Source organism: Dipodomys merriami, unplaced genomic scaffold (assembly GCF_024711535.1).
Source record: "Dipodomys merriami isolate MVZ:Mamm:240054 unplaced genomic scaffold, mDipMer1.0.p SCAF_91, whole genome shotgun sequence".
In the NCBI taxonomy this organism is placed as follows: Eukaryota; Metazoa; Chordata; class Mammalia; order Rodentia; family Heteromyidae; genus Dipodomys; species Dipodomys merriami.
The window spans coordinates 4,026,749-4,043,842 of NW_027206524.1; the positions used below are offsets into that span (position 1 = coordinate 4,026,749).

The window sequence follows — 17,094 nt, forward strand, 5'->3', positions numbered from 1 at the left end:
ACAATCCTCAGATTTAAGACTCCTGAGTAGCTAGGATTATAGGCATGAGCGACCAGCACCTGGCTAAGATATGAATTTTAATAGCCAAGGAATGTGCTATAAAATATTCTTGACACACTTAAGAACTTATGGCCCACTGATATTTCATAATTACCATCAGGTGCTTTGTGTTAGAGATAATATTTAACACTTTAAAGAATATTTCAAGTTTTAATTCTTTAAGCTTTATCAACTTCAAAATTATGTTTGCATGTATTCATAAATCTGATCATATTTTTAAAATCATAGTCTATTTGTCTCTCGACATGAAAATGTACTTAATATACATTGAAGTATAAAATTACAGTTAAAACAAAAAATAAAACCATTAAAAATTTTGAAATCTAACTGGATTATCAAGAAAGGAATTTTAGAATTGTAGAGCTGGAAGTAGAAGCAGGAATTTATTTTTCCTCAGATTGATGAGTCAGTATTAGTGAAAGGCACTTAACAAATTTTTTTAAATGTATTATTTGGAGCTGGGAATGTGGCTTAGTGATGGAGTGCTTGCCTAGCATGGATGAAGCCCTGGGTTCAATTCCTCAGCACCACATAAGCAGAAAAGCCAGAAGTGGCGCTGTGGCTCAAGTGGTAGAGTGCTGGCCTTGAGCAAAAGAAATCTCAAGGCCAGTGCCCAGGCCCTGAATTCAAGCCCCAGGACTTGCACAAATGTGTGTGTATGTGTGTGTATTATTTAGACCATGCAATACATATTCAGGACTTGCACAAATGTGTGTGTATGTGTGTGTATTATTTAGACCATGCAATACATATTAAAAGCAAGTTACATCATAAACTAATACTCTCTTCTAGGAAATTAACCATTTTCTCTCAGTAAGTGTTTATGATGCACTTCCATTGACAAGGCTTGAAGGATTAAAAGAGCTTCGGAGACAGTTGGAACAGCATAAAGATCAGATGATGGATCTTATGAAAGCCTCTCAGGGTAAAAAAATCTATCATTTATATTTAACTTTCTTTTTAATATTATTTATTTTATTTATTGGCTGGGGATTAAAACTAGGTCCTCATAAATGCTAGAAATGCAATGTACTACTGAGCCATATCAAAGAACCTTTTCTTATATTTTTCTTTTATTTAACTGCCACAGACCTAGAGTTGAACCTCATAATTTCTCACCTAAACAAAATGGCAGGGCTGGGAAGGTGGCTCAGTGGTAGAGCACTTGCCTTGTATGCATGAGGCCCTGGGCTTCATTCCTCAGCACCACATAAGCAGAAGAAAAAAAGAAAAGCCGGAAGTGGTGCTGTGGCTCAAGTGGTAGAGAGCTAACCTTGAGCTGAAGAGCTGAGGGACAGCGCCCAGGCCCAGAGTTCAGGCCCCCGACCGGACTCACCCCATCCAAAAAAAAAAAAAAAAAGGTGGCTATAACGAGTTTTCTCACTTTAAAATTATTCCCATTTTTTCCCAATATTCTATCAGAATAAATTTTCTAACTTCAAATATGACCATGTTATTCTTCAATTTTATCAGCTTTTTGTTGTCTAAAACAAAATTCTTCAGTATAAACTATACAAGATAATGTATTTTTTGTTGTTGTTGTTGGTTGTGGGGCTTGAACTCTGGGCCTGGGTGCTGTCCCTCAGCTCTTTTTTTTTTTTTTTTTTGGTCCGGTCGTGGGGCCTGAACTCTGGGCCTGGGCGCTGTCCCTCAGCTCTTCAGCTCAAGGCTAGCACTCTACCACTTGAGCCATAGCTCCACTTCCGTCTTTTTTCTTTTTGCTTATGTGGTGCTGGGGAATCGAACCCAGGGCCTCAGACATGCAAGGCAAGCGCTCTACCACTGAGCCACCTTCCCAGCCCAAGATAATGTATTTTTGACTTGTACATCAATCTACTTGAAAAAAAGAAATGTATTTTCATCTTGTTTTAGTTATAGGTATGCATTGTGCTATGTATATGTGTATATATACTTTTTTTTTTTGGTCTATCATGGGGCTTGAACTCTGGGCCCGGATCTTTTCAGCTCAAGGCAAGCTCTCTACCACAGCACTACTTCCAGTTTTCTGGTGGTTAGTTGGAGATAAGAGTCTCATGGACTTTCCTGCCTGGGCTGGCTTTGAACTGCGATCCTCAGATCTCAGCCTCCCAAGTAGTTAGATTACAGGTGTGAGCCACCGGTGCCTGGCAAAACATGTACACTTATATTGATGTGATTAGTATCTCTTCTCCTATGTGTTTTATGTTGTGTGCTCTGCCCTATATAATAACACCATTAGTTATTTGTTATTAAATTCTAATGGACTAAAATTAAGGCTCATTTAAAATTCTAATATTTGATTGTACTCGCACTTAGCAAGTTCTTGCTAGCATGTGTGGATAGTGGCTGTCTTTGGACACTGTGGATTGTAGGTATTTCTGTCTGCTGGACAGTGCTGGTCTAGATTCTGAATGCAAGATGTTAAATGAAGCAGATTATAAAATCCCTTCTTGCTTTAAAGTACAGTGCTTCTTGTATTTCTGGTTGTTTATGATTTTCACTAAAGTTTTAATGTCTATACACATTTGTTCAAGATAATTTTCTTTCTGCTAAGTAGTATGATCACTTCTGTAGGATTCTGTTTCATGAGAATGTTCAAATTTACATACTGTACTTTTTTAGCTGCTAATACCTTAAAACCTTTTTTAAAACTTTGCAAAAATTTTCTAGTCAGATAACAGTTTATTTGCAGATTATGAAAGTGCGTGTTGTGCTCGTGATAATTTGAACTAACTTTTCTAAATTACTCCTAGATAACCCACATGATGGCATTGTGGTGAAGCTAGTTGTCAGTTTGTTGCAGTTATCCAAGATGGCGGTTAACCAGACTGGAGAAAGAGAAGTTCTAGGTAAATTGTAGTTAAAGGAATGTAGACCTTTTGAGTTGAAGTGCTCATCTTTTTTTTTTTTTCCTTTTTTTGAGCTAAACTGGCATAAAACTCATGATCATTCTGCCTCAGCCTCCCAAGTGCTGAGATTCTAGGTGTGCCCCATTATGCCCAGTTGAAGTGTAATCTTTAAAATGTTCTCAAAGAATGTAAAAGGTTGTCATGAGAAGTATGGGGAATATTTCTGTTTCATTCAAGTATCCCCAAGAAGTCTCCCTTCCTTCTTCCTTAAATATTCACATAAAATTAGAAATTAGCAATTTACATTTATAGGTAACTATTAATTTGCAAAAAGCCTTAACAGATTTTGGGAAATTCAGGAACATCCACTTGTGGAATGATGTTGTAAGTTAACTGACTTCTCTAATATTACTTTAACGAACTGATATTCAATGTCTTTCTTTTTTTGGGGGGGGGGGGGTGGTTGCGAGGCCTGAACTCAGCTCTTCAGCTCAAGGCTCTATCACTGGAGCCACAGCACCACTTCTGGCTTTTTCTGCTTATCTGGTGCTAAGGAATCAAATCCAGGGCCTCATGCATGCAAGGCAAGCACTCTACCACTGAGCCACCTTCCCAGCCCTCAATGTCTTTTCTATGTGTAATAAGAATAATAGACTTTGAGGGATGGATTATAAGAAAACATTGAAAACAAAAACATTTCCTACTGCCCTTTGGCATGAAATCTTATATAAGATAAATAGGCAACATAAGGTGCTGGTGGTGTGTAATCCTATCATCCTAGTCACTAAAAAGACTGAGCTCTAGAGGAAAGTGACTCAAAGCCAGCCTGGGCAGAAAAGTCCATGAGTCTCTATCTCCAGAATAGACAGTAAAAAGCTGGGATGGAGCCCGGCGCAGGTGGCACATGCCTGTATTCCTAGCTACTCAGGAGGCTGAGATCCGAGGATCATGATTCAAAGCCAGCCTGAACAGGAAAATCCGAGAGACTCTTATCTACAATAAACCACTAGAAACCGGAAGTGGCAATGTGGCTCAAATGGTAGACTGCTAGCCTTGAGCTGAAGAACTGAGTTCAAGCCCCACAACTCACCAAAAAAGGAAAAGCTGGGATGGGGATATGCTTAAGTGATCAAAAACCAACTAAACAAGCAAGCTTAGCCAAACAAATAGAAAGCCCTGCATTCACATTGGTACCACAAAAAATAAACATAAATAATAATAATTAACAGACAATATCATGTCTACTATGGGTTTTTAGATTTAATGATCACATGATTGGAGGAAAAATTCATACAGTTGAAGTTAACTTGTAGCTGTCATGGTTGTTGTTTCTGAAAGAAAATAGGAAGGATAAGTGGTATGTATAGCTTTGAACTAAAGAATCTCAGGAGTAGAGCCCAGGCCCTGAATTAAAGCCCCAGGACTGGCACAAAAAAAAGGAAATAGGCAATTCCAGTTAGAATAGTACTTAAAAGAAATGTCCAACATGAAGTTAATAAAAGAGTCGAAGGGCTGGGTACTGGTGGCTCATGCCTATAATCCTAGCTACTGAGGCTGAGGTCTGAGGAAGGCAGTTCAAAGCCAGTCTGAGCAGGAAGTCCATGAAACTCTTACTTCCATTTAACCACCAGAAAACTGAAAGTGGCACTGTGGCTAAAAGTGGTAGAGCACCAGCCTTGAGCAAGAATTCAGGGACAGCACTCAGGCCCTGAGTACAAGGCCTATAACCAACAAAAAAAAAAGAGTTGAAGTTCTTATATACACTTTGTATTTGTTAGAAGTGAGTCACTGACAGGTATGGAAATTAGGCTTCATCTTTTGAAAGAAAGATTGTCAAAATATACACCACTGTGACTGGGAACTAGCATGAGGAGTTCTGGGATTATGAAAATGCTCTATTGTGGGGCTGGGAAGGTGGCTCAGTGGTAGAGCACTTGCCTTGCATGCATGAGGCCCTGGGTTCAATTCCTCAGCACCACATAAGCAAAAAGAAAAAAGCCAGAAGTGGCGCTGTGGCTCAAGTGGTAGAGCACTAGCCTTGAGCTGAAGAGCTGAGGGACAGCGCCCAGGCCCAGAGTTCAGGCCCCACAACCGGACCCTCCCCCCTAAAAAAAGAAAATGCTCTATCTTCATTTGGCAGCGATAATAGGGAAAACATTATAAAACTTTTACTGAATTGTGTTTAAGATTTATGGAGAAACTCCCCAAAATGGTAACAGTTTTAAGGTTGAGTAAATACTCTCTCAGCCATATTGGACTTAGATTCTTAGTTATTCATATTTTGTTATCTCCTATCATCTGTGGGGTAAAGAATCTGTTCCCACATGATAAATAAAGGAAATTATGCAGTGTTTTGTGGCTTCTTGAATCTATTCATAATATACTGAAATCTTGAAGCATGACAAAACAGTATTATATTTTTTAATTAGCAAATTTGTTGCATATTATGCTTGTATGTTATGTTTATGACTCTAGTAAAATAGAATTTCTGTTATGTAGAGGCTGTTGGAAGCTGTCTAGGAGAAGTAGGTCCTATAGATTTTTCTACGATAGCTATACAACATAGTAAAGATATATCTTATGCCAAGACTCTTGAAGACAAAGAGCTTGAATGGACCTTACTGATGCTGACCTACCTGAATAATACACTAGTAGAAGATTGGTGAGTATTTATGGTTAACATATATTTGATCACACTTATTTAATCTGACATTCAAGAAGAATGATACTTAATGTCGATTAGCATCTCCAAAATTAAGTTTTGTCTTTTAAGTTCTTCTACTTTTTTTTTTGGGGTGCCAGTAATAGGGCTTGAACTCAAGGCCAAGGCACTGTCCTGCAGCTTTTTTGCTTAAAGCTAGCACTCTACCACTTCAGCCACAGCTCCACTTCTGGCTTTTGGTATTTAATTTGAGGTAAAAGTGGCACGGACCTTTCTGTCCAGTCTCTCTTTAAACCACTGTCTTCAGATCTCAGCCTCCTAAGTAGCTAGGTATAGACATGAATCACTAGTACCTGGCAAGTTCTCATACTTTTTTAAAGTCATGTATACTTTTTTTTCATTTTCTTAATTCACATAATTATTGACTTTACTGTGTTGCAAGAGTTGCCATAGTCATGAGGATTCCAAATAAGGTCTATATTAAATTCCAGTAAGAATAGACAGTCAACAAATAAGAAAACTACTAGATGGTTCCACATTCAGTTAGAGAAATGTAGAGTACTACTTTTAACACTTGTCAACATTAGAGGTTTGATCCTTTTAAATACGAAGAAAAAAGTGGTTTTGTTATGGGTTTTTTTTTCTTTTGTTTGTTTTTGTGCCAATCCTGAGGCTCATAGTCAGAGCCTCTCATTATCTCTAAGCTTTTTTGTACAAGGCTAGCTCTCTACACTTGAGCCATAGCTTCACTTCTGGCTTTTGGGGATTAATTAGACTTAAGAGTCTCACATACTTTCCTGCCTGGGCTGACTAAGCCTCAGTTTTTGGCCTCCTATGTAGCTAGGATTACAGGCATGAGCCACCAGCCTCTGACTTGAGAAAAAGGTTTTTTTAAATTATTTTTTGAAAGATAAATTTGTTTTAATTTTTTTACTTCTTTCTTTTTTCATAGTGGTACTGCAGTTTATACTCAGGACCTTGTACTTGCTAGGCAAAATACTCTACTATTTATACCACACACTAGCTCCCCAGCAAAAATTTTCTAGCCCCAGAAATCTTAAGCTAATCAGACAGAATTTCTATTACTCATTTATTTCTTGACAAAAACAAATTTGCAAGATATTATTAGCATTTCAGCCTTCAGTTTGTGAGATTCCTTTTGAGTAACACCTCCTTTGTATGCTAAAGCCCCTAAACTTTCTACTGATTTTTTTTCCTGCCTGAATAAAGGTAGAAAAAAATTGTACCTATGCTTTATTATTTGCATGCTGAAATCACACTAGTATCTCTACATCTTTTGCTGAAAACCAACTTGGATCATTTAATGATTGCAAGTTTTCAGTGAAAAATCTTTCTTCAAAAACTGTTCCACACTGACATAATGGCATATACCTGTAATCGTAGCTACTTGAAGGCAGGGATAGGAGGATCAAGGTCTTAGACCAGATTGGGCACTGAGAACCTATCTGAAATACCTCATCTACCATCTTCCTCACTACCTGGCTTCTTCCTGATTTTTCGCCTATCTCACTCTAGCTTCCCTGTTAGAATGCCTTGCTCTTATTGTCTCACGGCTCTTTGGGGATCACTCAGAGATCATATCAAATGGCACTTCCTCAAAGAAGTCAGCCATCTGGGAGGACAGTGACAGTCAATAAATCAGAAAAGTGGGACTAATTATGATTAAGAAATTGCGTTTTATTTAAAGTATATAAGGAAGCCATGAAGTTTGGGTAGCCTACCTTTTGGTCTGACTTTTGTATGGTAAATGGATTCCAAAGAGGTAAAAGTGAAAACAGAAAGATTAGATAGGGGGGCTGGGAAGGTGGCTCAGTGGTAGAGTGCTTGCCTTGCATGCATGAGGCCCTGGATTCAATTCCTCAGCACCACAATAAGCAGAAAAAGCCACAAGTGGTGCTATGGCTAAAGAGCCTGAGGGATAGTGCCCAGGCCCAGAGTTCAGGCCCCACGACCAACTGGGAAAAAAAAAAAAAAAAAAAAAAAAGAAAGATCAGATAGGAAATCATTGCAGAAGAGAAAAAGGGTGACTTGGATTTTAGGGTATTTAGTAATGGAGGTGAGAGACATGGGTAGAACCAGGAGAGATCTGGGGTTTTTTTTTGGGTCGGTTGTGGGGCTTGAACCCAGCTCGGACACTGTTCCTGATTTCTTCAGCTCAAGGCTAGCACTCTACCACTTAAGCCACAGTGCCACTTCTGGTTTTCTGGTGGTTAATTGGAGATAAGTCTCATGGACATTCCTGCCTGGGCTGGCTTTGAACCGCAATGCTTAGATGTCAGTCTCCTGAGTAGGTAGGATTACAGATGTGAGCCACTGGCGCTTGGCTGTTGGACTTTTTTACTAGAGATATTGGATGCCATAATTAATGATTCTCAACTAGATTTCAATCAAAATAAATATAAAAAAAATTTTTGGGGGGTGATCCGGTCATGGGGCCTGAACTCTGGGCCTGGGCACTGTCCCTCAGCCCTTCAGCTTAAGGCTAGTGCTCTACCACTTGAGCCACAGCGCCACTTCCGGCTTTTTTTTCTTTTTGCTTATGTGGTGCTGAGGAATCAAACCCAGGGCCTCATGCATGCAAGACAAGCACTCTACCACTGAGCCACCTTCCCAGCCCAAATACAAAATTTTAAAATAATCTTATCATTGGCGATAAAATGCCTTTCTGTCTCACCTCAAATTATTTGTGTCCCCAGAAAAAATACCAAAATATGATTTTGCTCATGTGCATCAGTATTTTAGTCTTATTCCTCATACTTATTATTATTAGGCTGTGTTATTTCTTACTTTTTTAATGAATCAATTTATGGCATCATTGTATAAACATCATTGTGTAGAATGGAGAGGATTGTCATTGCAGTGATAATTTTTACTATAATGTTGAATTTTATAGATGTAAAACTTACTATGTTATAGAATTTCGTTTTTAAGTACCTGTGGAAGTTTACTAAACATTCAAGATTAAATGAACTATGTGTTTTTCAGTGTCAAAGTACGATCAGCTGCTGTTACCTGTTTGAAAAACATTTTAGCCACAGAGACTGGACATAGATTCTGGGATATTTATAAGAAGACAGCTGATCCTATGCTGGCCTATCTGCAGCCATTTAGAACATCAAGGAAAAAGGTTTGGCCCATGTAAATGTTTGTTAAATTCCTACCATACCTGGAATAGTTCTATTTGCTTTGTGTTTTAATTACCAAATTGATTAAAATAATAGTACAATAATATTTAACCTTTTCCTAGAAATGATTTAAACTATTTCTTGAATCCCAAGGATTTGTTGTTATGACAGGTTAAGAAAAACAGATTGATAAAATCTACAGAAGTAATGGTTGATTTGGGGTTAGGGAAAAATTATAGGGGAGTGGGGATAACTTGGAAATTCACTTGAGCCACACCTCTGCCCCTTTTTGCGTTGACTATTTTAAGGTAGGATCTTTGTTTTACTCTCAGGCCAGCTTGGGCTACAATCCTCCTTATGCTTTCCCATGTCATTAGGGATAACAGACAACTGCCACTGCACCCAGCCATTTTGCTTCCCTGGTAGCCAGTATAACACATACTACTGTGCCCAACCATTGATTTAGAACTGGGATGGCCTTGAACTTTGATTCTCCTGATTTTAGTCTCTCAAGTAGTTAGCATTACAGGCTTGATCCAGCCCATCTGGCTTAAGAAAAGAAAACCTTTTTGTTTTAGGAAAAGAAAACCTAATCTTTTGATTTCCTCGATTCTAGATATGACTTAAAGATATTATGACTTGCAATCAAGCCATTATTTCTTTAGGAAGCTAATATATCAGTCTCCACTTGAGCCATGCACCCTGCTCTATATCATAGCTCCCTAGTGGGACATAAGCTGAGGTTTAGATTGCTTCTTTCCCACATGGATTTTTACAAAGTTCTATTGAATGTACTCCTGTGCAAGATGTTAAGGAACTCCTGCATCTAATCATTCTCTTTTTTTGTCTAAGCATTCTTTTCTTTTTATAAAATGACTGAAAAATGCATAGATGAATTCCTACCAGTTTAATTTCAATAAATGCTACTTCATCATTGAAGTATTTTAATGTATCATTTTTGTTCTTTTAAAATCAATTTTGATCTTACTAAAGTTAATAGTAACATAAACTTAATGCAACTTATTAAGTACTATATTTTTAACATTTAAAAGGATTGCATTTTATTTTGAAATTAATGCCCTTTGGTAGACTAGAATTGTTTTGTTTTGTTTTTTCACATGAGTCGAAGTTTGTGAAATGTAACAGACACATTAACACATCCAGAGAGTGACAGAACTGGTTTTCTGTTACCTGGACCAGTAAAGCTTTTTGACATCCTACTCTGCCTATCAAATAAATATGTTTTGTCAGGAAATAGCTCTAGCATGTGAAAATAAACTGCCCCAAAGCCAAAAACAACTCCCCAGAAACCAGAGATAAGTATGCTTGTTGTTTGTTTTATTTTTGCAGTACTAAGGAATTTAGAGCCTTACTTTTCTAGGCATGTGTTCTACCAGTTAAATTACATACCCTGATCCAAAATTGTTTTAATTTTTAAATTAACTGTTATGTCTAACTCTAGTTTTAAATATATTTAATGTTATTTAGAAGCAAATTTGTGCCTGGATAGTTCTGTTAAACAGGAAAGGTAAATAGTTTTCTGATTCTCCTATTTACATTTTCTGATTATAGTTTTTAGAGGTACCCAGACTTGACAAAGAATGCCCATTAGACTATCTGGATGATACAAATCTGTGGATTCCTCAAAGTGAAAATCATGACATTTGGATAAAGAACCTAACATGTGCTTTTTTGGACAGCGGAAGCATAAAAAGCGAAATTCTTCAGTTACTGAAGCCAATGTGTGAGGTAAGAAGACTAATATAGTCCAACTTAATTTCTCTTTTTACTTTCCCTTCCCATTCTCCTTTGGCTTCTGTGTGTCTGACTATGATGAGCTTCGTATCTAAGAGGAATGCTAAATGATATACATCTTTGTACAGTGTGTGCTTTGTTGCTGGAGTTTACTAGAGTGACATCTTTGTTTAGTCATAGTTTACACAGTAGGTTTCAGGTTGGAATGGCAGCATACTAGATGCATTCTAACAGGTACTTTGAGTAATTTATTAGGAAGAACGAAGTACAAAGTACTGATGATGGTGAATTATTTGTGCTTATTAAAAGTAGCTCTTTAAGTCTGATAAGAGCATTGCCATTTACTTTCTCTGATATGCTTTTGGATTGAGGGAGAGAATGCACAAGTGTTGAGTGTGATGAATGGTAAAAATATGGTTGAATGCCCTTTTAATGTGCCATAAGTATTAAAAACTTGAGAGTACAATTACTCAGATTTTATACCTAGATATCAGGATTTTTTAAAGCTCTCTGCTTGGTACAGATGGCTCATGCCTATAAACCTAGCTGCTCAGGAAGCAGAAATCGAAAATGCTATAGTTTAAAGCCAGTTAGACAAAAAAGCTTTCAAGGTTGGCCTTGGCATAAAAATTTGTAAGACTGCCCTCCTCCCATCTTAACAGAAAAATCTCTGTACAGTGTTACGTCACTCATCCTAGCTATTCAAGAAGCATAAATAAGAGACCAGTAGAGATACAGTAGACGTTGCTAAAAAATGAGATGTTATCTCAAAAGCAATCAGAGCAAAAGGGGTGGAGGTTGGCCTAAGCAGTAAAGCACTGCCTAGAATCATGAAATCCTGAGATCAAATTCCAGTAAGTAAAAAACAAACAAAAAAAAAAACTTAACATATTTAACTTGACTGTTGTAACTCATTTCTGAGTATAGAAAATAAACAATCTTCAGTTTTTCTCTTAAACTTTGGTACCTTTTTCCTCTTTACACCAAAACAAGAAACTGCTTCTGTTATTACTACACTTTTAAGCTCTGAAATGGTATTAATAGTAGTGACAATTTCATTTGTAAGCAGTATCTTATTTCAATATTCTAGTGGCTTAGACTGGAAATGATCAACTATGGTGTAATTAACAGACACTTAATGCAAATACATTAGCTTAGAATGTTGTATAAAAACACTTTTTTGTTTACAATTTAAGCACATGAGTCTATCACTTTTTTTGGATATTACTTGAGTTTGAACTCAGGACATCATGTTTGTTGGACAGGTTCTCTACTGCTGAGCCATGCTTTGAGATAGAGTCTCTTTGCCAAGAATGTGCCTGGCTTGTGATCCACTGATTTCCCATAGTTGTTGGAATGACAGATGTACATCACCTCATCCAACTTTTACCATTAAGATTGAATCTCATGGGTTTTTCTGCTAGGACTGGCCTGGAACTGGTTCCCCCCAATCTCAGCCTCCCATGTAGTTTAGGATGAGAAGCATGTGCCACTATCTCCAGCTATGGATTGAGATATTGTCTTGGAAAATTTTCTGTCTGGGCTGGCCTGGAACCACTATCTTCCCAATCTCAGCCTCCAAAGTAGCTAGAATAATAGGTGTGAGCCACCAGTACCTGAAAAACTTTCTTTTTTTTTTTTTTGAAGTTTAATATGTCAATAATAGACATGAAAATTTTAAAATGTGTTACTTTTATTCAAACGCTTGGGGGGCTATGTTTGTATGTTTTAGGTGAAGACTGACTTTTGTCAGACTGTGCTTCCATACTTGATTCATGATATCTTACTCCAAGATACAAATCAATCATGGAGAAATCTTCTTTCTATACACATTCAGGGATTTTTCACGAGCTCTTTCAAACACTCCTCACAAACAAGTCGATCTGCAACCCCAGCCAATTTTGATTCAGGTATTCTGTTAAATTGCTAATGTTTATACTACTTTCAGATGGGTTTGAGTATCATCAAAAACACTTGTACTTCAGTAACTCTCAATTTCTGTTTCTTCAACTAGTTAGTGGAAATAAAGATTTTACTAAGTTTTCAATGATATAACATTTGTAAAGCATCTAGGATAAAATCTTAATGTATCTTACAGTCAATTTGGATATTCATGATGGGTGGCAGTTTAACTTTCAGTATCTAACACACTTTTTGGCACTGGCAATACAGATGAGAAACATGTTCCTCCCTTTCTAGCAATGGAAAAAAACCCACATAAATAAATAAATAAGCTCAATGAAAAATATTGGCTACTATGATGGAATTGTCATAGTTTTAAACCTCTGGCCAACTAATTTTTAAAAGCAGCCTTCATATTACAAAAGCATGCCTATTAAAAGTTGTATACATTCTAAAAATTGAAGTTATTCATAATCCTGTAATCTAAGATAACTCAGTTAACATTTGAAATATTTCCTACTTGTTGTTTTTTTAGGGAAAAATTGGATTGTACTTAAATTACTCTTCCTACTTCTCAGTTATATTAAACATAGTTTCTTTTAAAAAATAAATACCATTAAGTTGCATTTATTTGTATTTATTAAGATACAGTTTTGTGTTGGGTACTGCCACCATCATCTTATAAATGTGGAGAGAAAGACAGTTGCGTAGACAGGAAGGGAGACAGTGTCTCGGCAAATCTGGCAGGGACTAAGAAGAGATATCTTTGTTTGTCAGAGTCAGAGAATATTTTCCGATGCTGTTTGGATAAAAAATCACAAAGAACAATGCTTGCTGTTATAGACTACATGAGAAGACAAAAGAGGTAATAATAGTAATGAAATAATGTTGCTTCTTGGGCTTAGGGATTTAAAAGTATAACTTGTTACTGCTGAATTTTAACCTGATTATTTTATGGAAAGCAGCTACAGAAGACAATATTTAATTGGCATGATTCTTCTATTTCCTTATAGTATTTAGGATCGCACTTTGGTTGACCAGTTTTGGAAATTCTAGTCCCAGGTTTACCAGTAATAGTGTTTACCTAGCTAAGTCATAAGGGCTTTAGGGACTTTATTTCATCAACAAAGCTGTGGAAAAGGAGCGAGTGATTTTTCCAAAGTTATTTTTAATAATATTGCCTCTCTTTTAATGTGTATTTATAAGAAAAGTTTTTTTTAGCTGTGTGCCGTAGTCATCAAAATTGGTAGTAATATTGGCATGGTAGAGTTTATTTTCTTAATTTAGGTAAGTTACTTTATAGTGTAGTGGTTTTTGTTCCTATTTTCACGAGATTTTTAATAATGCAAGAGTTGTTACTCAGTGGTCTAACATCTGTACTCCCAGACTGTTGACCAGAATCTAAAGAAATAGTATAGGTGGTCCTGATTTACAAGGGTTCACCTTATGATTTTTTAGCTTTATGAAACTAATAGATTCAGTTTGTTTGTTTGTTTATTGTGCTGCTCTTGGGACTTAAACTCAGGGCCTAACACTGCCCCTGAGCTTTTGAGTTCAAGGACACTTGAGCCACAGCTCCACTTTTGGTAGTTAGAGATTAAACTGGAGTTCTGGTTTATTTTTTTCTTTTTTGCTGGTCCTGCTGGGCCTGGGCTCTATCTCTGAGCCTCTCTGTGCTCAAGGCTAGCACTATACTACTTGAGCCACAGTGCCACTTTCAGCTTTTTCTGTTTTTCTGTGGTACTGAGGAGTTGGACCCAAGGCTTCCTGCATACTAGGCAAGCAGTCTACCACTCAGCCACATTTCCAGCCCTAGTGATTAGAATATAATGGACTTTATTGCCTGAGCTGCCTTCAAACCATGATCCTCAGGTCTCAGCCTCCTAAGTAGCTAGAATTACAGTTATAAGCCACTAGTACTCGGTTCATTCTTTCAATTTTGATATTCTTCGAGGCCAGTGATATTGTTGAACCCCTCTTGTAATACTGAATAGCTTCAGCAGGCTGTACTTCTGGTCAGCAATATGATCAAGAAGACAGACTAAAACTCCATAGTGTGTGTGTTGCTAAGCTTTGGTTTTTAGTAGGTTATATGTGTTAAATAATAATTTTATTAGAATCTTCTTGATTTATTGGTATATAGTCCTATCCTAAGTCCTGAAGTATCTATAATTTGAAAGCACCTGAATAAATGGCATAAGTACCATCATTTAGTATTATTTCTGAATGTTAGGATTCTGAATCTTAAAAAAGATTCTTAACAGTCAGACTTCCACCTATAACTGTGTCAACACCAGAAGTTGAGATAAGGAGGATCATGACTTGAGACCAGCCTGTGCATAAAGTTTTCAAGACCCCATTTTAAACATATGCATGTTAGCATGCTTATTCTCCCAGCTCTGAGGAAAGCATAAATAGGAGGGTAGACCTGGGCAAAAAGCAAGAACCTTTGCAAAAAATTATGAAAGCAAATTGGGCTGAGTTTGTGGCTCAAGTGGTAGGGAATCTTCTTAGCCAACACAAAGCCCTGAATTCAAACCCAGGTACTACATAAAAATTATATAAATCATGTATCTATCATGTATATATAAATATTTAAATAGGCAGGGGTGGCTTATGGTAAGTAAAATAGGTAAGTCTGCAATACATGTGACATTCAATAAATATAAGCTTCCTTTCTATGGGCAACTTGTTTCAGTTTTCTAAATTTGAAGTTTCTCAACAGTACAATTAAGAGGTTACTATACAGAGGTACATTATCCATCAACCACTCTGTGAGGTATTGTTGTACCCTTTTAAATAAGAAAAAATAGGCAACTGCACAACTGAAGGAGTTCAGGCACTAAAGGTCATACAGTCAGTAATAGATGCTATAGCTAGCTTTGATCTGTTATCACCACACTGAAAAAGTTTTATTAAATAACTCAACCTAGGTAACAAACTAAAGAGAAAATGACTGCAACAAGAAAGACATGTAACTTGTCTTAAAAGAAACCATTTTGATTGAATTGTCTTTAAAGTATGTGTGTCTTAGAAGGAGGGAGGGGTAAGAGAGGGAGGGAATCCACAAGGCTATTTTGTGAGACTTATTCTTAGGTAAATGATACATTAGTTTATTGGTGGAGGGCAGGTATGAAGTCTAAATTGATATGGTGTGTCAGTCTATAGCTTTCATCAGATTCTTGGGGGAGAGGGAGGGTGTAATCCAAAAAGAATGAGAAACTAGATGTTTAAAATTATGTGCTTTTCTAATGACGTTGATATTAAAAAAATGCAATGTCATCCTATTGAGCTTTTCTTTAGACCTTCTTCAGGAACAGTTTTCGATGATGCTTTCTGGCTGGACTTGAATTATCTAGAAGTTGCCAAGGTGGCCCAGTCTTGTGCTGCTCACTTTACAGCATTGCTCTATGCAGAGATCTATGCTGATAAGAAAAGTATGGACGATCTGGAGAAAAGGTAATGGGATTTAGGGTGGTTGGTTGTTGTTTCAGTGAAGTTATTTAGTAAAGACATAGTTTGGCTCCCTTTTCTCCATTTTAAAGATATCTTAGTAGATAATTTGTTTTAAAGTAAAACGTGTGTGTGTGTGTGTGTGTGTGTGTGTGTGTGTTATTGTGTGTGTGTGTGTGTGTGTGTGTGTGTGTGTGTGTGTGTGTGTGTGTGTGTGTGTGTGTGTTATTAGTACTGGGACTTTAACTGGGCACTGTCTCTGAGCTTTTTACTGAAGGCTAACTCTACCATTTTAGCTACAGCTCTACTTCTGTCTTTTGTGGTTAATTGGAGATGAATCTCATGGACTTTCCTGCCCAGGCTGGCTTCAAATTATGGTCTTCAGAACTCAGCTGCCTGAATAGTTACAGATATGAACTATCAGCACCAAGCAAAACTTATAATTTTTTTTAAAAGAAATAAGTAATTCTTATCTTGCCCATGTAATTGTAACCCCTTTGTACAGTATTTTCACAATAAAAAAAAGAAATAAGTAATTCTGCTTTAAAATAAGTAGAAGCAGTATTATGTATTGCATAAATTGAATAGCAAGCTCCTAGATATTTTCTCCCTTAACAGCTAACGTTGCTAACCTAATATAAATTATAAATATTTTCAGATGATTGACTCCCTGATTTTAGTTCTGTTAGATGTACCAGTAATTCCTCAATTATTCAAGATCCATTTTATTTTATTTTATTTTATTTTTTTTTTTTTTGTTGGTCGTGGGGCTTGAACTCTGGGCCTGGGCGCTGTCCCTCAGCTCTTCAGCTCAAGGCGAGCGCTCTACCACTTGAGCTACAGCGCCACTTCCATTTTATTTTTTGACTAAAGTAGTACCCTATGAAGTAATATGACTTCTTTTTATGGCAAAGTAAATTGTGTTCTGTGTTAACCGCTTATATTCCTGTTTAATTTGCTTTCCTGAATTAGAACTCTTACTAGACACTAATGAATATAGTTCTAGATCATGCTGAAAAATACCAAGAAAATAGAATCATAATGTGAATTTCATTATCCCAGCTGTTCTCCTCAAGTCTCTGTGTATTTGAAGTAGTGATTATACAAATTTGTATAGTTATCAGTAAGGAAGGGAAGTAGTAGTTTGAAGAAGGGAACCATAGTACGGCTATTTCTAGTTTGAGTAAAAACAGTAAAGAAAAATCTGGAATAAGTTTATAGGTAAATATTATATACACTATTACTTATTTCATGTGATGGATTATTATTGTGGACACTAGCTGTCATG

At 36.8% G+C, this 17,094-nt stretch overlaps 1 protein-coding gene across 1 annotated transcript in view; it reads left to right on the forward strand.

Annotated features, from left to right (window-relative positions):
• Positions 1 to 17,094, forward strand: part of LOC138821335 (serine-protein kinase ATM) — a 105,520-nt gene that overhangs the window by 58,424 nt on the left and 30,002 nt on the right. The window contains exons 32-39 of the mRNA XM_070013482.1: positions 853 to 985; positions 2,793 to 2,888; positions 5,388 to 5,550; positions 8,557 to 8,698; positions 10,269 to 10,445; positions 12,184 to 12,361; positions 13,131 to 13,218; positions 15,657 to 15,812. Of these exons, the coding sequence (XP_069869583.1) occupies positions 853 to 985; positions 2,793 to 2,888; positions 5,388 to 5,550; positions 8,557 to 8,698; positions 10,269 to 10,445; positions 12,184 to 12,361; positions 13,131 to 13,218; positions 15,657 to 15,812 (1,133 nt within the window). The remainder of the gene's footprint in view (positions 1 to 852; positions 986 to 2,792; positions 2,889 to 5,387; positions 5,551 to 8,556; positions 8,699 to 10,268; positions 10,446 to 12,183; positions 12,362 to 13,130; positions 13,219 to 15,656; positions 15,813 to 17,094) is intronic.